At 55.4% G+C, this 20,392-nt stretch overlaps 1 protein-coding gene across 2 annotated transcripts in view; it reads right to left on the bottom strand.

Annotated features, from left to right (window-relative positions):
* Nucleotides 1–20,392, bottom strand: part of PDE4B (phosphodiesterase 4B) — a 182,105-nt gene that overhangs the window by 44,418 nt on the left and 117,295 nt on the right. For both annotated transcript variants that reach the window (XM_026113968.2, XM_064516330.1), the window contains 3 exons: nt 4,597–4,791; nt 2,605–2,641; nt 2,445–2,515 (listed from right to left, as the gene is read on the bottom strand). In XM_026113968.2, coding sequence (XP_025969753.2) covers nt 2,445–2,515; nt 2,605–2,641; nt 4,597–4,791 — 303 coding nt within the window. The remainder of the gene's footprint in view (nt 1–2,444; nt 2,516–2,604; nt 2,642–4,596; nt 4,792–20,392) is intronic.

Genomic DNA, 20,392 nt, shown 5'->3' with positions numbered 1-20,392 from the left:
GAGGAGGGAGCTCGGGATCGGCAGGGCATCCCCGAATCCGGAGCGTGGCGCGGCGCCGCTCCCAGCGCCGGGAAGCAGGGCTTGGCCCCGCTCACCCTGCGGCGCCCGGGCAAGCCCCAGAGCGGCTCCGATAGAGCTTGGCAGGGCTGCGGCCCCGGCCCTGCTCCGGCACCCGCGGCCCCGGCCTCCGGGCTCAACCGCCTGCTGCAGTCCCGGGCCACGGCGGCCAGCGTCAGGCATTCAGCACCATTAATCACTCCCCTCTGTTCCAGTCAGGAAATTGTCTTAAAAATCCTCATGCGAAAGTCCAAAAAATCTGGGTTGTAGTTGTTTTTTTTTTCTCCAGCCCTTAAGACTCAGCTTTTCCAGCATTTCCCTTTCTTTTGGGGGGAGGAGGGGACAGGGTGTGGAGGAGGAGGAGGAGGGGTTAAAGGAGAGCTAAGATTCTCATGATCCCCAGAGCAGAAGTTTAAGGAAAGTACCACACACACATCATGAGACGTATGATAAAACCGTGAGCTGGCAGCACTGCTGCAAGCCGCCCGAGCCGCCTGGAAGCGGGGTGGGAAGCTCCGCAGCGCCTGGGAGCAAGTGCGTGCCGCCACGGACCTCGAAGGCTTGGCACATAACGTCCATCCACTTCTACCATCCCGGCCATTGGGTTCTCATTAACCTCCGTCTTGAACACCAGCGTGTCCTTCCTGACCACAGTTCCAATGCAAGGAGAATCTCATGCCTGGATAAAATTCTGGGTTTTAAATTCACACATAACGTAAAATACAGTATTGTGTCGAAAATCATCTTTCCAGTGAAGCGTAACCATAGGATCAAATAAAGCAGCGGGTGATCTCCTACCCAAGGTTAGCACGAGCTCGGGAAGCAGCCCGCCTGGAGCGGAGGGCGGCAGAACGGCTGCTGCCCGTGCTTCTAGCCCACTCGCTGCAGCAGTCCTCCACCGCCCGTGCGCTATTCCGGAGCTTCCCTTGCTGGCATCGCCTCTTTCCATGACTGTCTATCTATGACTGTGTTTCTTTAAAACATGAGTGAAAATGTAGGTCAGTACCGGAGCTTAACTGAACATGAGTGACGTGTCTGCTCTGAAACTGCACTTCTCACGCAAGCCTGGGGAAGCCGAGGTGGCAAATCGGAAAAGAGATTCTTTTTCGTGTGCACCTAATACACCCAGAAATGCATCTCCTCCTCCTCAGACTCAGTACGTTTTCCAGCCCCTCGTGCCAGACGCGATGGCTGAGCTAGGAGCAGCAGGGTGGCAGCAGAGCGGCAGCTCCTGGGGCCCAGGCTGACCCAGGAGAGCACCCAGCCCCGCCTGGGGCAGGGACAGGGACAGGGAGGGGGCAGGGGCGGGGACGGGCGCGTGGACCCCAGCAGACGCCCACGCAGACCCCACCACTTGCTGGCCTGGCGGCCCTGGGGCCGGCTCTGCTGCCCCGGCCGTGGCGTGGGGCCGGCGGGGCCTGGCGGCAGCTCCCTCCCGGAGCGACAACGGGGGGGCTGGGGATGCGCTGGGGAACAGGCCTCGGCCCATGGCCACCAACACACGTGTGTGGATGCACACACACACACACACACACACACACACACACACACACACACACAGGCTGAGGATGGGCTGGGGAGCAGACCCTGAGCCCATGTGCACCGACATGCACACTCAGAGCCCTGGGCACGCACACACACACACTCATGCACACGCACATACATGCAAAGGCAGCCTGGTGCTCTCAGGTACGCCCTCCCAAATACACTGACATACATGCACTCACACATGTGCACACGCACACACGCACTGACATGCCCGAGTGCACACATTCTCAGACGTGCACACACGCAAGCACACACACTACACACGTGCACACACACACACCTATGCACACTCACACTCGCACACACACACACACACTCACACACTCGCTCTCGCCAGCCCCGCGGCGAGGCGCTGCGCTATAGCGCCCCCTGGTGCGCCGCGGCCGCGCCGCTGCCGCCCCTGCCCGGCTCCCGGCTCCCGGCTCCCGGCTCCCGGCTCCCGGCTCCCGGCTCCCGGCTCCCGGCTCCCGGCTCCGTGCCTCTGCAAGCGGCAGCCCCACGACCGGCGGGCTCTAGCGCTGGCAGGGAGCTCCAGGGAAACCTGGACGAGCCCCCGAAATAGGCAGCACGTTTTGCACCCACGCGCAGTAAAAGGTGCGTGAGCAGTAACTACGCTTACGATGCTGCAAGCCGCGTCGGCAACAGTCCCGGCACAGTGCCCGGCCCCAGCAGCCCGTGGCTGCCGTGCACAAACTGCCACTGCCAGTCCAGGACCAGAGCACAGGCACCGCCAAAGGGAACCAGGCCTGCGGAAACGCGCTCGACGCATGTCGGGCCAAAATTGGTCCGCTGTGTGTGTTGTGTTCAAGGGTCAACGCAACGAAAAGCGGAGGGCTTACTTGTTCGATGTCCCGTGCAAATTGGTGAGCAATGTAAAGTTATTTCTCACGCTTCGTAAACTTGCCAGGACCTATGGTAAACAAAAGCAGAGATTTCTCATGACTTAACTTGAGGCTCTCAAACTCTGCGTTAATGTGAGGCAACAGACTTCCAACTTACCTGCGCAAAAGGTGTGACGATCAGGTCATCTCCGTGTCTAGGGAAAAACAGAAAAACACGCCTGTGTAAGTCACTGCATCTTAAAGGACAACTGATGCTATTGTACTGCTGTGCAGCACGTCTGCACACCCATGGCGTTGCCCCGCACAAGGAGCCGCGCACTCCGCTCCTCCGCACAGGCACCGCTCGCCACCCCTCCAGGCTGGGCAGCGGCCCTTCCCCGGCCCAGGCTCCGCGGGTTGGGGGCAAACCCGGCCCCCGGCGTGCTCACGGGCAAACATGTTTATCCCAAACAGGCCTTGGAAAACGGGCATTTATGGAGGCGCGTTTCCCCCATAGCCTTGCCACCCCAAGAAAGAGCTTGAACCCACGCGGTGTTTCTTTGTTCCACATTACATCAAAGTCTGCTCCTGATGGAAAGGTCTCCTGCTCCCCGTGTGTGCTCACGGACAAAAAACAACCCGGGCTGGAACAATCGTCCGGATCGGTGACACCAGGCAATAAAAGCCAGGAAACTCGGAGTTGAGGCGGCACACTCGCAGCGCGGTGGAAAAACCTTACAGTCTGGGGAAAGGTCAGCTCTGAATTTCCTGGCTTTTGTGGATTTGTGTCGCAGTCTTTAATGTCACTGAAACAGTGGGTGTTGTCTGTCCACGTCCATCATGGAAGAGCGCAGGTCTGAGAAAAACACACCATCAGCGAGACCGCGTCTGGCAACACCGCGGGCAGCACTCGTGTGCCTGTGCAACAAATCAAGGCGGTACGAGCGGGTGGGCTTTCACGGAAATAAATGCAGAGTGTAACAGGCTCATTGCATTCGGGGTAGCCTGCACCGCGGCTGGCGGGCGGCTGCCGGTGCTCCCGTCCCCGTGCGCTTCACTGCATGGCTGCGGTGCACCGAGCGCGAGCACCCGCCGCAGGCGCTCGAGCCATGGCCCCCGCTCGGCTGCTCCCCGGCCCCCGGCGGGCCCGTCCGTCCCCGCTCGGAGGTCAGCGCTGCTGAGGCTATGCTTTAATTAAAGCCGTCTCAAAGCCGATGGCTAAAATAGGTCAGGCGAGCCAGGGGCTGGAAGCGCCTGCCGCCCTCCGCTGACTCCTGCCGCACCCGGCGAGGTGGGGGGAGCGACCGGCCCCCCGCCCGCAGCTCCCGGCGCGTCGGACACCGGCGAGGGTGCGAGAGCAGGAGCCCGGCCGCAGCAGCGGTGCCCTGGGAGCGGCGAGAGCAATACTTAACTTCTTAATGAGCGCTTTTTTTGGCTTAACGGTCACTTTGAAATTTTAAAACTATGTCTTTTAAAACCAAGGACTGCAAATGCAGGACGCCCATTTGGGCTTCGTGCTCTGGGCTGTATTGATCCTCTCAGGCTCAGCCATCTGTCTCGCTTTGCTGCTGTGTTTCTCACTCCGTTCTGGTGATCAACACATGACGGAAAACACGATGGAGAAGAATATACTGCAAACACAGGTGCAGCCCTGTTTCCACTGCTCAGGCTAATGGAGCGTCACCCGCTTAAGGAAGAGCAGCGATATTAATGGTAGCGGGGCCCTGAGAAGATGCGCTGAGGGTGTAATGGAGAAAGGACAGGCAGCAAAGCCCTGCTAAGCCAAGTGCCGGGGGAAGGCGGTTCTGGGGCCTCCGGGCGGGCGCCGGGACGCGTGAGGCTGGCGGAGGGGTCTGCGCCGGGGGCACGGAGCGGGGCCTGCGCCCTGGGACGAGCAGGCAGTGGTTCCCTGCAACACAAACTGTCTCTAAAAGAATAAGCACCGATGAAAGGAAAATGCAAAAATGCTAGAATATGGATTTGAAAGCTCATTAAATGACAGAGAAAAGGGGAACATTTCCAGGAGGGGATGGCGGAGAGGCAGTCACGCCTTGGCAGATGATGAAGGCCCGCCGTGGACGGGATGCGAGTGCCCCCGGCCCCCTCCCCAGGGGCTGCAGGAAGCCCTCGGTTACGGCAACATGCGACGGGAGCGGCGCCGAACACTTACTGCTCGCTGGGAAGAGAGGAGTTCCTGGACATGGTCTTCGGCGATAAGTCATAGTCGCTGTCGGAGCGGTAGAGGAAGGACTCCCGGCGCTGGCTGTGGCCCGGGAAGGTGGTGTGCAGCACGAGGCCCGACGAGGAGCCGGCCTGCGGGTCCAGCGGGCTGCGGCCTGGCGACGGGCCATTCTCCACGTCGAAGCTGCGAACAAAGCACACGCCGGGTCACGCGCCGGCCGAAAGGCGCCGCGGGCCCTCGGGACTCCGCCGGCAGCAGCGTGCCCCGGCCGGCCCGCAGCAACGCCTCTGCGGCGCGGGAGCAGCACGCGGCCCGAAGGCAGGACGTCCAGCTCCAAGGCCTCAGCCTGGCTACGCCTCTGTGCGCTTCTGCAGCAGTTTTGAAACCCTGCGAGCTCCGCGAGGACGCGGCGGCCCTGCGAGGCGGATGCCCAAGCTTGCAAACGTTGGCCTCTCTTTTCACATACGTTTCGCATCTCGGCCATTACGCGAAATTAGCTCAGCAAATTTCAACCAGCTGGCTGCAAAACGGAGGATTGGTTTAGGCGGAAAACCCCAAGCCTTCCGACACCGTTCCCACCATACACCCGCTTTCGTATGGTTTCACAACTTGGCTGTTGCAACTCGCGGCTGCAGTCGCCGCGGGCTGCTCGGCAAGCGACGCCCCGGTGAACGCGGAGGACGGGCAGGCCGGCCTCCTCCACGGGCGTTTGGATCTCAAACTTCTTTAAGCTGCGGGACCGTCTAGTTTCTCACTCGCATGGGGCATCCGCAGGCCGTGCACCCACGCGGGAGCAGGGGCGGCGCGGGGACCCGCTCCGGGACCGCGTGGAAACGGCCTTTCCTACCTCTGTCACTTCTCGCTTCATAAACTGATTCTCAAGAGAGTTTCCTTAGTCTCTTATAGCTGATGCTCGGACTCGGCGCAAAAGGGAAATCCCGCATCACAAATGTGTTAATGCAGGCAGAAAATGATCACAGGTCCAGGAGCCGCCAGGCTCTCCCCGTTCCAGCACCCAACCGGCAAAAAGAGCAAAGAGCTGAGCGGGCTGTGATAAGGCACGTAACCTCGAAGGGGGCTCGTGCCCGGCTGCAAGCTTACGGGTATCAAAGCACTGCCCTGTTCTAGCGCGAGCACGCGGAGACCACGGCCAGCTCAGAGGGGGACAGCACACACCAGGCGCGGCAGAGGGGGACCGCTGACGGAGACGGTCTCAGGCAAAGTCACTGATGGGAACAGGCCATCTCTGAGCTTGACCCTGCATCATTCACGCCAAGGCCAGGCAGAACCGAAGCCCTGTGAGATGCAGACCAAGTCCCGGGACGAGGGGCTCTGTCCTCCCCCGGCAGCAGCCGGACGTCCTGAAGCATTGAGGCCTTCTACCTCCTGATCAGGAAACCTGATTAAAACCTAAATTTCATGGCTTAGCCTATCCGCAGGTCTCCCAGTGTCCGCAGGACGCACACTTACTGCATAGCTGAGGAGAAGCAGAGGAGGTCAAAGTCTCCGATCTTTCAAATCCCAGGCACCAGCTGCAAGCTCGGTGTCGTGGTCTGCAGGAGCATTTCAGCCTCTGGAGCACCAGAGCGAGCACCGCTGCCCGCAGGAGCCGGGGGCCGGGCGCTGCTTCCCGGCGGTTATCTCGCAACGCCGGAGGCGGCGCGGGGACTTCCCGTGGCCACGGCCGCGACAGCGAAACACAGGGGCCCGCTTGTGCCACACGCTGTTTCCTGGCCCTTTTAATTTAATACACCAAAAACCCTATAGCAACAACGGCCAACTGATGAACTGAGGAACAACTGATCAAATATCAATAAAAATACATTGCATGGCGGGGAATGCAAACTTTGCTTAGGCAATTATATTTTTAACATCAATATTTATTTATATGTGTGTGTGTATTGGGGGAGGCTGCAGATATTTAGTTCTGATGTTTCCAGAAACTACTTGCAAGCGTGGAGAAATACAAGACCAGGTCTGCTGACAGTTATGCTGTTCCTCGTGGTTGCAGATAGAAGATAACTACTCTGTTCCTGCGCTGTCTGCTCCTACGTACGGTTAAAGAATTAAGAAATGCCGGAGCAGGGTGAACACAAGCAGCAGCGCAAAGGTTTTGAGACCCCTGAGAAAGCCGGGTGCAGGGCGCTGGCACAGTAAGAGTTGGCATCGAAGGGGGCTCCTGCGTCTGCCACGCTTTACCGCAGGGTTTACTTATCAGATTGCTCAAGCACATCTTGAAACTCGTAATGGCTCAACTAATATTCCTTTCTTCTGTTCTTTATTATCTGTTCCTTTACGAATGGCAGCTGCAGTACACTTTATTTCTGCCCACAAGATCAACAGCAAAATATTAGCTCTGTAACCATGGGATCTACAAACAACGGCCAGCGGAGCATTGATCCATTCCTATTCAGAAAGTTGACTCTGATTACTCAAAACATTTCACTGCAAAACTTCTAGGTTTACTGACAAGAAGTGCAACAGCAAGGAGCTAAACCTGCCCACTGCGGTGCGCAGGGCAGCCCCGGGCTGCTCGGGGCGGCAGGCGCTGCCAGGGACGCTCACAGCAACCCCCTCCGGCGGCAGAGCTCACACACGGGCTTTAAGACTGTGCCAAACGCAAGGGGAGGGCGGCAGCGGGCAGAGCCGATGGAGGAGGCTTTTGCAAAGACGACTGCAGAGCAGTAATGGAGCAAGTTTCCTAAACAGGAAAGTTTCCATCTAAGATCTGATTTTGCACGGCTTACTGTTGGATGGCGTCTATACCTCGAGGAAGGTGGAAGGTACTCAAATCCCTCTCCCTTTCCCTCTTCCATTTCCCCTTCTCCTCCCTTCCCCCTCTTCTAACATTAAAAGCGTTGTTCCCTCGGAGCCCAGGCCTCGGAGCCCCTCCCACCGAAATTCCCACGCAAGCCCCGAGGGACTTCCCATCCCTTGGAAAGACTCGGAGCAGTTTCGCAGCTGGAGGCGCAGGAACCAGCCTCGCTCCCTCTGACCTCAGCGGAGGGTGGAGGGAGGTCACGCCTGGGCGAAGGCCGCATTGCTCCCCAGGAAGCAGCTTTCCGCGCGCCACCCAAGTTTTCCAGAGCTGTGGAGCAGCTGGGGCTCACACGAGCATGAGCCGCAGGCATTCAGCCTCTTTCTGCAGCAACCTGAGGGAAGGCGAGCCGACAGCCCAGCCCCAGTGAGCGGGACGCTGCAGCACACGTCACACACCAACCCAGCCGCAAAGGCACTTCTCTGTCTTGCCACAAGTCTCGTTTTCAGCCCTCATCTCGGCCCCACTGCGTTGCCAGGTGAGCACCAGAGGAAGGAGGTGACACGGCCGTGGGGTCGGGGCTGGAAGAGGCCAGGACTGCTCTTTGCAGAGCATCCTGCATCCGGATCTCCTCACGCTTCTTCGGCTCATTCCCAGCTGGAAGCAGAGCTGTCCCTGCCCCTCTCTGCTCCCCGGCAACACCGCACACTCCCATCCCTGTCCCTCAGCATGGCCGAGACCCACCGTCAGCTCTCTCCCGCAGCCATTATTTCACAGCTACAGAAACTCTAACACCAGAAACTATTTCCTCAAGACTACCCACCATCAGGAGAAGACGGCCTGATGTATGAAGAGCAAGAGCTTAGCCCTGGGCTTTCAGCTCGCGCCTGCACCCTCAGCGTGCCGGCTGCTCCCGGCCCGTACCCTCGCCTACCTGCAACTCCCTCCTGCTGCGAAAACGGCTCCCAAACAAGCATTTGCTGAAATAGATAAGAATTGCAATGAGATTGAGAAGCTGCCCTCAAAGAGCTGCGCTTTCCAACTAAATCTTCCCACTGGCAGTTAACCGCTGAGCTCCTTCGGAAAAACGCCGTCGTTCCCGCTGAGCGCGGCTTCGCACTCCAGGTGCTGCACAGATCATAGGTGCTCGCGCCAGGGCTTTGCACCGTTTTAGTCTAAGCAGAAAACGAAGTTGCATCTGTTCAGTTAAAAATAAGGGTGGCAAAGCGCGAGGCAGTACTACCGCGGGCTGGGGAAAAAGCGACAATTCGCTTTGCAGGTCCCCTTCAAGCAGCGGCACCGGCGGCTGCTGCTGGAACGTGCCGCCGCCTCCGCCGCGCGTCTCTGCGGGAGATGGAGGCGGGCGGCAGCGGAGCCGCCAGCGCGGCGGGATGGCAGGCGGCAGCCGTGGCCCGGCCGCTCCACGGCGCCCGCTCCGGAGCCTCCGAGGCTTCTCCCGCAGCGAGCGGATCGACGGGCAACAGGCAAGGACGGGGCGGCCCAGGCCCAACGCGGTTTCGCGCCCCGGGACCTGCCGCCGCAGCCAGCAGCCCGGCTCGGCGCCGCAGGAAGCGTCCTGGCCCGAGCGTGCAGCGCAGAGGTACGGCCTCGCCGGCGGGGACCGGTGCCTCGCGCACCCATGCAGCGACTCCCGCTTTCCAGCGCCCTGACCCGTCCCCCAGAGCAGGCTTTGGCAGGAGACCTTTTGGTGGAGTGGCAAAAAGGAGGAGACAGCAGCAGAAGCGTGTGCTCTCTGATGTAACGTTTCCTGCCACCAGCCTTAGGATGTGGTAAGATTCGGCTTAAGATTTTAAGAAAAAGGATTGCTTCCATGATTTTCATGTAATTCAGAATCATTTGAATAGTTAGTCACTGCAAATCACGTGGTTTCCAGGAGAGCTACGCAGCCCCTCTGTTTCTGCATCTGTGATACATAGTGCAAAGGCGGACAAAAGCCAGCCCAGCAGACCAGGCGGGCACGCATATTTTTTGTTTCCATTACAAAGTCACACTTTTGGTAGCACGGCAGCACTGGTCCCACAAGCGGAGCTGCCACCTGCGCTGGTCGCCCAGACTGCTCCTGAGGGTATTTATTACTCCTCATCCTCCAGCCATGGTGCCATCTTCCCTCGGGTTTCGAACACACTCCGACACGCGGGACTGCAGGCAGCTCTGGCAGGCTCTGCGAATGATGGAGATCCTCTTGCAGTCGCTAGAAGCCTGCTTCTCACCACAATATGCTAGCTGGATTTTTAAAACCATTAAGAATGAAAAACGCTGTTTCTCACAACTTCAGCTCTGCACAAGCACGGCTGTTTCTCGCTCCTGTCTAATTTTGTGCACCTGTTTCCCATTATCAGAACAGCTTGCTGCTTTTCCTAAATGGTTTCTTACGTGTAAAGGACCGTGCTTCAAACCGCTCTTGCAGCAGCACTTAATGAGACAGGACCAAGTGCACACGCTGGGCACGTCTGAGCCGAGCGCCCCGACACCGACGCAAATGCGCTAGCACAGGCGCTCGGCTCCACGGACACCGAGGACTTCAGCACCCCAAAAAATGAAAAGGCATCACAGTTGCTGAGCACCCGCGACACGGAGGTGCACGCAGGGCTTTCCCCTCCGGTCTGCGAGGAGACAGGCCCTCTGCAGCGTTGCTCATTTGCCTGCAGAAAGCCGCCGGTGTTGCTACGGCACGTGGGAGCCAAAGTCAGCCGCCAACGCGAAGCTCCCGGATCGCCGCCCTGACCGGCCCTCTCCTCCGCTCTGCCCCCCGCACCCCCGGCACCAGCCTTCTGCCTTTGACCTTGCTGGTGACGTGCCACCGAGAGGACCGGCTGCTTGCACTCGAGGGGCTCTCCCAACGGCACAAATCCCTCCTTCAGGCTTCTTCCTCATGTGACTCCAAAGTACTCTTATTTCCAAAGCCTAAACCTTCGTTCCTCCTGAAATGCAGCTACCGACCTCTTGTCGGTCCCTCCCCAGCACGGTATTTCACAGCTGCCCGGCACGGAAAATCCGGCAGCACTCGCTTCGGGACTCGCAATGTGAACTGTCCTCTGCTGCAAAACATGTTATTAAGCCTCTGTGTGTATTACAAAGCAAAAATATGTGTTTAGCTGCCTTTGTTATCTCTGAATATAGAAGTTCTCTTTTCCTACCAGTTCTCCTGCAAACTGGAGAGCGGAGAGCTCAGGAAGCCCCTCTGCAGCCCAGGCAGCGCAGGACAGAAACACCGACGGACGGACGGACCAGACGGACAGAGGCCTCGCAGCTCCACCCAGCCATCAACTCCGCATGAGCGTGTTGGGTTTTAAGTATTTTACAAAGTGCTCATTTAGTTTTTTAAAGACCTATTCAGGATGAAGGACCAAGAACCTGCTTGTTCAGTATCTGATGCAATTACTGGCTAAAACTCTCTGCCTTTCACACATCAGATGCTTGAGTTGTTACTTCCCCTCGTCCCCAGCCGTTCATCGGCACTGGTTAAGGCTAATAAGCTGGAGAGCAGCTAGCGAAAGCTGCTTCCCCGCTGCCTGCCACAGGGCAGGCCCCGCACCAGGGGTCTGCAGCCGTTTGTAGCGTCGGAGCAGCCCCTGGGCGTATGGTCGCTAAAGGACATCGGCAAGGTAAAAATGGTCTTGGGTTTCCTTCCAGTGGGGGGGTTTCCAAGAAATCTAACCCTTTCCACGTTTTCTGCAGATAAGCAGCTTGAAAACGTTATCCTGTAACAACCTAACACCATGTGGTTGTTTGAGTCCCCCAGAGAAGAAATCCTGAATTCTATAAACCGGTTGTTGTTTTTCCGAATGCACATCCTTGGCTGTTTTATCATCTTACTGTGGTTTTACTGCCTTTAATCTCTGGAAAACACAGGGCATAGTCAAACACAGCAGACATCCCCCCCCTTTTCCCTACCAGCAACGCGGCGGGGGGAACCACTCCTAGCACGGCAGCAATTCCACTTCCCAAGGGATTTTCCTTTTCCTTCTGAGGATGCTCTAAATAGCAAACTATGGAGCAGCTGCTCTTTTCCCCCACTGCTGCTCCCCAAAAGGAGGCATTAAAAGTGGTGGTGCCTCCTCCCAGAGACCCTGCTGGGCTGCTCCAAGGAGACACTGCAAAGCTCTCTCTGCCCGCGGCAGTAAGCGCACAGGTTCGCCGGGCAGTAGTGCTGCTTGTGGCCCGTGTTACAGGCGGCCTGCAAACAGCACGACGCTCCTGCCCGGCCTCCGAGGAGACTGGATTTTAGCACCCTCTCTCTGCAAAACATCACTGCTCCTCAACGCAGATGTCTGCACTCACGTTGCCGGGCAGGATATATCCCCTCCCGCTGACCGCTGTGGTCTGCTCGGCATCATCTGAGCTTTCACAGACACACGCGAGTGCAGGAACAGTTCACAGACTCCCCTTCCCAACACGCAAGACGGGGTGCTGCTTCGCGTGCGGGCGGCTGCGCCCAGGCACTGGCTCTTCCCGAAACGGCTCCTACCCTGGGGTGTTTTTGGCAAGCGCACTCAGCAGCGATGCTCCCTGCAGCCTCAGCAAGTGGGTGTTGGGTCCAGCTTTGCCTTTTCCCCACCAGGGTATTAGCAGTAACGAAAGGGGAATTACAATCACATATTGCATCTTTTACGAATGCATCCTAAAGCATCTCATCTACCTATGAAGCACTATCGACACTAAAGGTTCTTCCCAAAGCATACGGTGTATTCAGGGCAAAGGCAAGAACCGAGCCCGAGTCTCGGGGGTCCCACAGAGCAGCCCCTGCTTTCAGCGCTCCCGTAGCTGTACGTGACCGGATCACCGCGATGCCGCTGGCCAGGGGCACGGCTTGTTCCACCCTGACCTTGGGAAGCGGGACGCCTGGCCCGGCTCCGGCGGACGCGGCCTTCCACACGCGCCAGCGCGCTCCCGGGAAGCCTGCCGGCACCGCCGGCCTCGGCCGGCTCACACGGCCTGCACCGAGGCATCAACACAAATCAAATAGCTGCTCCGATCTGCTGTCACGCAGACTGGAGACAGGAATAAAATGGCACTAATTTCCAGCAGCGACAGGGACCACGGATTTTTCCATTCTACTTGGCTAACCTGAACTGGGAGGAAAGGAGGCCTTTGTGCCCTAAGATTTACACATTTTCTGCACTAACACTTTAAACTCCTCCGAGCCCACCTACGAGCACTGAAGCCAAGCCGGACAGTGAACGTGGGGAATGCTATCGCACTAAAAGCTTCACCAGGCCATTTCACTGGATTCGTAAAGTCATTATTTGACCAGGGTATTGCATTTCTTTCCATAATTTGTATCCATGTTCCCTGCCAGCAAAAGGAGAACAAAATGTCTTAAGATTGCATTCAGATTATTAAATCCTTTGGACAGTCCTCTCTCCCCAAAATATTTAATCTGCTTAGATGTATTTCAATAAAATTTAACGTGCTTCAGGTCTTTCAACCGTCTGCACTCTTCATCCGTTACATCCGTAGGGAAAGCCGCTGTCCCGGTGCGCTGATGGGATCGCAAGGGCAGTTTTCTTCGCAGCTCTTATTGAGCACTGCAGGCCCAGCAGAGGTTACCGCGAGAGCAGCGCCCGGCAGGACCCTGCTTGGGGCCTGCGCCCTCCGCGCGGAGCCGGGCGTCCCGGCGGGAGAGCCTCCGAGGGCCGGACGCAGGCGGTGACCTCTGCCACCACCGCTCTTACCTGCCTCCAGCTAAACACCGCGTTGGGCCTCCCCGCGCGAGGGGCTGAGCGCCGGCGGTTGCAGGCCCCGCACAGGCTCTGCAGGCCTTCGGCCCGCTCCCTTCTTTCTTATGCTATTGGAAAACAAACGGGGAAAAGTGATGAATTTAAAAGCAGGATTTTCATTTTCTGCTATTAAATCACGTGTCCTAAAATTAACCTTAATTCAGGCCTGGCGAGCAAGCAACCTGATTTACCAGGAGGAAAGCCTCCAGCACGCGAGGAGAGGCACGGCACGGTGCGCAGGGAGGGCAAAAACCTTCCTAGGAACGATTATGGGCTAAAAAGCCAGGCAGGGCAGAAGTTCTGCGGCACGTTTCACGCAGCCTGGGCCAAACGGCGACCTTGTACTGTGGAAATGAGGCTCGCAGTTTTCCAGGTGTGGCCGAGCTCAGGACACCGGCATCGGAGGCCTGTCCGCTCTTGATCTCAAAACCCCTTGCAAAGGAGGCAAAAGTGATGACCTACGGCAGATTACATCCATCTTTGCATTTTTAAATCTCAAATCTCAACAGCTAATATTAAACGATGAAGAACTCTTCTCTTCCTCCCCTTCTACAGAGCCCAAAGTATCTACTGGTGCTTCCTCCTGATCTCGGTCCCTTCTTCTCCACCTGTTTCACCACTAAACCTACCCACACCTTCAGTCCTTGCTGTGACCTGTGACAGCCTCCTTCCCAGCATCCGCTTCTCCATCCAAAACAAGTCGGTGTGTCCCGGGCGGCCTCTCGGGGAGCCCCTTGGCCACCGGCCCGACGGAGCTCTCCTCCCGGTGTTCTCGCTCTCATCGTGACAGCGCACAGCTCTCGGTTCTCAGCTCTTGCTGTTCCTGGCTCCCATTGCTCATCCGAAACTCCCAGCTATGTACTTTCCGTACATTCGCTTTCACAACCATCCTGTGACTCCCCTAGAGCGTGCTCATGCTTGCCACAGTCTTCATCTTCTTATTGCCAAATTATCTCTTTGCTGAAGTCCTACCTCAAACCATAATCCTTCCATAAAGCCCTTCGAGAAAGCCTCTGCCAGACTCCTACACTGCCTCCACTCCCAACAGCCCATCATTAGACACATTGCATCTGAACCGTCTTCTCCGTGCTACTTTTTTAACAACCTCTTGGGAAAGAGTTATTTCTCTGATGTGAACACAGATAGCGCACTGTTGGCACCCAAAATATCATTTAATAACACTGTTATTTTCTCAAACCTGCAAAACTTCTCAAGACCTGCTTCAGGGCTCAGTTTGATCTTACTTAATTAGTGATCTCTTAGAAGCTCCATTTCATGTTGAAAATCATTTGATGAAATTACTATTTTGCAGTCACCTACTACAAATCATAAAGCCAAACCGTTCAAAAGAAATAAATATGTGGGAGCACAGAGCAAAATGCATTGCAGTCCCAAACTGTGAATAAGTTAAATGCAGCTATCAGTCACCAAGTCCAATAGTAGCAAACAATGCAGAAAAACAGCCATAAACACTTGGGAGTTTAGGAAAAAAATATTAGCAGAATATTTGCTACAACTGATTACAATTTAATAATGCAGTAGGTGAAGTATTCACTGGGAATAAGCATAAATGTGTAGGCATGGCACAAAATCATTATATCTGATTGCATCTAGGATTCAAGTCATCATAATAAAAGCTTCATTCTCTAGTTAATAGAATTTAGATATTCTGAGTATTTTATTGTATTTATAAAGGTTGGTACTGAGATAATGAGGAAAGACTTGGTAGGGGCAATCAAAGTCCAAAATGGGCCCATTTGAAAAAAACTGAGAAATTGTGTGAGAACATCGAATGTTGCAAAAGCAGAAGGCAGTAAGCACAGATGAATTATTTCCAGAGGGAAAAAGGGATGTTTGCTGTCCGGGAGGACAGCGGGGACGTGGTGGCCGGAGCCAGCCCAGCTGTGCCCAGAGCCAGCCCAGCTGTGCCCGCGGCCAGCCCAGCTGTGCCCATCAGCATCCCCTCCCCGCCAGGGGCTCGGCCCGGCCCCGTTTGCCGGACACCAGTCTGCACGTCGATAACGACGTCAGCGGCAGACAGCAGCTTGATTCCCGTGGCTCAGCCGTGCGCGGGGGAATTTAACCCTTCATCATCGGCAGAAGAGCTGCATCTGCTAGGTCGCGGTTAGCCAAATACTTTACATTAGAGGGATGGATTAAAATCAGCCTGTTTAAACTTCGCGTTCAGCCGCAGCAGGGGATGGGCAGAGGCTTGGGAAGCCGCCCTCTGCTCCAGCCCGGCTCCGGAAGCCCCTTGGGCGAGCGCCGGCGCGGCAGCACCCGGCAGACCCTCTGCGCTGGGGAGGGCGGACGTGGACCCCGCTGGCCCTGCCGAAACCTTCCTCCCCGCTTTCCGCGCTTTTGTCGAACGCCGGCTGAAGCCAGGCTCACGCCTCCTTCCAAATAAGAAATGTGCCAGCCCTGAGCTCTCAGGTTAGAAAACCTTTCGAAAATGTGTTTATGTGCTTGAAATTGGATGATGGCCAAGAAACCAATCAGTCATGGGGCCAGCGATCTGTCTGCCAGCCTCGGGGAGCGTCTGCAGGAGATCAAGATTACAGCGAGAGGGGACGAGAAAAATAACGGGTATTCCCTTTCCACCAGTCAGTGAGAATAGCATGTGACAGGCTATATTAATAACCAGGCGTCACCCAGCAGAACATCTGACCAAGGGCAACAGAAAATGCCACGCAGATAGCAGGGACCTGACGGCCGCTCGTGTGACGAGCAAGCGAGATAGCGGGGTGGCAGGAGACGCAAGCGGAGACGAGAGCCCAGCGTTGGGGCGGCCGAGCCCTTTCGTTCTTAGCAGAGCCGACCTTAAGCAGAGCTTGTGGCCGTCACCTTCTGCTGAGGCGCTGCTTTAAACGTACAACGGAGACCGCTGTGTCGCACATAAGCTGTCAAACAGAGCGGAGAAGAAAATAGTATGTGCCATACTGAGGAGCCACGTTAAAGTGCACCGTACTTAAGAGCAAAGATTTATTACTGGCGCTTGCTGGAACATATCTTATTTTATATGGCCTCAATGTTCTCCCAAAAGGTGTTTCAGATTTTTAGTTTACTATTGTAAGCCACGTTCCCTCTGACTTAATCTAAGAATACAAACCTTTTTTCGTGCCGTTAACTAGCCGCAGCCTGAAATCGTTACAGCTCTGTCTACCCTGGTGTCTGCAGACTCCAACGGTCTCAATAAGCGAGGGCTGAGCTGCCCTAAGGCACCGTCCGCCCAGGGCCGCACCGCGCGGGCAGACCAGCACGCACCTCCCCGGCACGGCACGACGCTGGCGCACGGCGGCAGCACGAGGCGAAGGCCACGGAAAGCTGGCCGTATCCGAGCCGCTATCTTGTCTGGGCTGCTCCCCCGGGGAAGGCAAGTGTCCTTTCCTGTCGGATAATCACAGAAACCTCTCTTTTCAGTGCTGACACCCCAATGGCTCTCTTCCCTCGGTGCCTTTCCCATACCCTGCCCTAAGACACACAGTGCAGACACCCAATAAGGCTCGGCAGGACCGAGGGATGCGGCAGGACCGCGGGATGCGGCAGGACCGAGGGATGCGGCAGGCTAGGCTAAAACCTACTTGGTCCCTCCAAGCGATGAAGAGTTGACCTGACTCCTAAATTATACTGGTGACCCACGGAAGGAGACAGCTTCTCAAGCAAATTCATAACACAGAAAAAGTGCATAAGCATAACCGAGCTGCTTGTTGACTGTCAGGATTTAAGAGAATCGTTGATAAACCAGAGCAATTCGTCACAGAAGTGACACGTTAGCAGTGCTCCTTCCTGGCCTCTTGTAGCAGTTCCACAAGCATCTGAACAGCTATTTTTGTACTTGAACCTCTTTCCAGTACAAAGAAGGTTCAATAACAGCATTCAAGTACAGAGGAGCTGGACCGGCTGCACTCAGTCTTCACAAGAGTATGAAATCCTTGCCGCAGTCTAAGAAAGAAAAATCACTTAGCACTAATAAGATCTTTCTTTAACCGCTGATTAAATAGATATTCACAAGATGGAGCACAATGGCTTTGATGGAACCACTGCAACCTATTACATAAATCCTCATTCACGCCCAGGAGAGCTTTTCCCTTTCCTTTTTTCAGCAACAGAAGAAAAAACCCTGCCATGTAAAGGACATTAAATTGCATAAAAATGTGTGACGGGTAAGTTTATGATGTAAAGAAGCAAAGAGACTCCGCGTTTGGGCCGGAAAGGCCGGCTGCCGCTCCTCCCCGGCCGAGCGCAGCAGAGCCGGCACGGTCCCGCTCCAGCCCCGGCTCCAGGGCCGCAGCAGCACGCCTCTCCTGGGGGGAAGCACCTGCAGAGCCCAGGACCGCCTGCAAGGAAAGCAAAGCATTATATTCAGAAACTACCACGTGCGCTATAAATGCTCCTCCTCCGCTGGCATCCTGGCAGCGCTCAGCACCGTCCTGGAAGGCGCTGAGCAGGGTGGCTGAGGCTCGTCACGCCTCCCTCGCCGCTGCCAGGCAGCCAGCAGACGCCAGTCCTGCCCTCGGGCCCTGGAGACCCGCGCAAAGGCCTGAGCCCGGCGGGACCGGCGCCAGAGCCGGCATCCAAGGACGGGGCGAATCCCTTGGGATTCGGCCCCTTGCGGCTAGCGTGGAATTCTTTGCATGTTCGCAGAAGCCCGTGTAGGTAGAAAGCAGGTTTCAAGATCATGTCAGCATACGAGTTTTGTCAGTGAGTACGAAGTACACTATTCACACTCACATGCTGTTGTACTAACACGTCAAACCTGATGGAAGGTAACAGTTTCGCTATAACTTGGGCAATTTTCTGGGCTTCCTCGTGGGAATGGATTTACTGTCCAAATCTTTTTCTGAACACATTTAATCTGAAATAAGTTTATAATACTGCACCAGTAAGCAGCTGACCTCATTTGCTGGACTTGCTCTACTGGTGCTAAAACTGGACTGGGAAACCAGTAACAAATATGGAGTTTAAATAAAATATTTTTTAAAAAACAGTGCAATTTTATTACAGTAAAGCAAAGAGGGTCTGCTTGTTCTTCTAGATGCTGCTCCAAACAATTTACCATCTTTACAGATGAAAAGAAAACTGTAGGCAGCCTTTTGTGATTTCGGTGAAACTAGGCCATTCACTGCATATCCCTTCAAAGAGCCAGCTATTGCTTCAGCTAGTATTTATTCTCCAGGTTTTCAAGAACGCCTCTGTGCGCTTTCTGCATGGCTAGACACACACAGAGCATCTCCTCTGCTCCCACTTTCCTCCAGCAAATCTCTTTTCTCCTAAGTGTTTCTAGCTGTAAATACATGAAATCAAGCTGCAGCCGGACAGACTTAATCTCCCTGGCACGACGGTATCACACAGTACTGGCAGCTTGATGGTCCCAGCAGCCTGGTCATTAAGTGACTTGGCCCAACCGCAGGGCCCAGACTAGCAGTTCATGTCCTCAGGGAGAGAGCACTGACCAGTGTGTTGGTCTCCAGCGATCCGCAGCTCCAGGAGCAGACGAGAGCTGACTGCAGGGCCAAGTGCGGCGGTCCCTGGAGCTGCCTTGCTCCGCGCAGGCGGGCAGCTCGGCTCTGCCTGCTAGGCGGTGGGGAGCCCTTCCAAAGAGCCGTGCAGCCTGCGCAAGGCCACATCCTGGTTTCTCACAGCTAGGCAGGACAATCTCTAGCCTGTTGGGTTCACTGTCCCAAGACACGTCCCTGTCACAGCCTGTGTCCCCCACATTTAGTGGCCGTTGATGTAGACAACACGCAGAACTAATCCACTCTATTCTGCTCCCCAGCAGCACAGACAAGGGTTAACAAGAAAAATGTCTTTAGAAGACTAACAGGCTCTTAGTCACAAAACCGGACACAGACCACGAGTAAGGAAGCACAGTCCTCACATTAAGTTTCATCTCTCCGGTTGCTCTGCCTCTGCTCTGCAAGGCACAATTTGGCCAGTAAAACTAGGAATCTAGTTCACTAGTGTCACCCTCGGTCATAAATTCATCCTCTCCTTCGTGACATCATCCAGCTCAGGGGTGTCACACTCGCACGGATGACAAGCCGCTTCTCTTCGGGAATTGTACTGAGACTCCCGGGCTCACCCTGAGCCCTGGATCTCGTGCGGGGACGCGGAGCCTGCGAACGGCTAAGGGGTCTGCAGCTGCGACCGCTCCTGCAGGCCAAGAGCTGGGAAGAGCGGTCAGGGACTGCTGCGCGTCAGGACGGGGACAGACCGCGGCGCCTCGATGGGAAGTTCCCCTCGCCCGGTATTTGAATCGCTCTTGTCCACGCTGATATTCTTGATACTCTGTCCCACCTAACAGCGCGGACGTGATTACGTGACTAACGCCGCAGCTAGTGTCACTAGTGAAGGATCTCAGACGCCTCGGTGCTGAGGCCTGGAGAGTGTCCTACACGGCTCCGCATTAACGCTTTGAGAAAGAAATCTATTGCATTTGCTGCTGAGGGAAAGGTCATCCTACCAGGGACACGGCCAGGCAAGCCTGGAATGAGGCACCTGAGGCAGACCCGCTTCACCATTGCCTTCTTATTTCAGTTAATCCCTCCTTCAAAACTAAACCATCTTTGAACATCTTGTTATGCTAAGGAAGTGATAAAAATTGAACAGAAATTTTAAAACACAGCACACAATGAAAATTAAAACAAAATTATGCATGATCAATGTAAAAATAATAGATTTACATAAGATAACCGAACAATAAAATTTGATGTAGTGCTTTCCAGGTGCCTTGCTAACGTGCACTTCCTGTAATTTTTGAAGTACTCAAGCTCTGATGAGTTTACAAAAAAATTTTAAGGAATCAATTATAAATAGAAGGACATAACTTTTTTTCCTCTTTCTAAATAGAGATTATGTCTAAGTAATATTTATCTAACAAAGCAAAAAGAGTTGAGCTTCTCAGGAGCAAGCAGTTCAGAGCTGTACAGATACGAGCTGAAATTCAACAGATCGGTATTTCACTGCTTTCAAATTCGCATCCAGTCTTGCGTGTAATTTAGTTTAATTACTCTCTGCCCGCCATCAGCAAACACGAGCGTGCTCGCGCAGCGGAGGCTAAGGGGAACGAGCGTGCCCAGGTACGGCTGCTCCGGGGCAACGAGGTGGGAAGCGGTGCCACCCCGGAGCCAGCCTCCCGCGTTCGGCAGGCGCGTCGGGTCACGCGAGGACAGCGCAGGCTCCCACGGATTTATTTCTCTTTGATTAATCATTTTATTGTATGTTTGCAGGAACACTGCAAACACCTGACAAATGTTAGGCGGCCGCGGAAGAGAGAGCAGCCTTT

The sequence above is a fragment of the Dromaius novaehollandiae genome, chromosome 8, assembly GCF_036370855.1.
Source record: "Dromaius novaehollandiae isolate bDroNov1 chromosome 8, bDroNov1.hap1, whole genome shotgun sequence".
In the NCBI taxonomy this organism is placed as follows: Eukaryota; Metazoa; Chordata; class Aves; order Casuariiformes; family Dromaiidae; genus Dromaius; species Dromaius novaehollandiae.
This window is presented reverse-complemented; position numbering and strand designations above follow the sequence as displayed.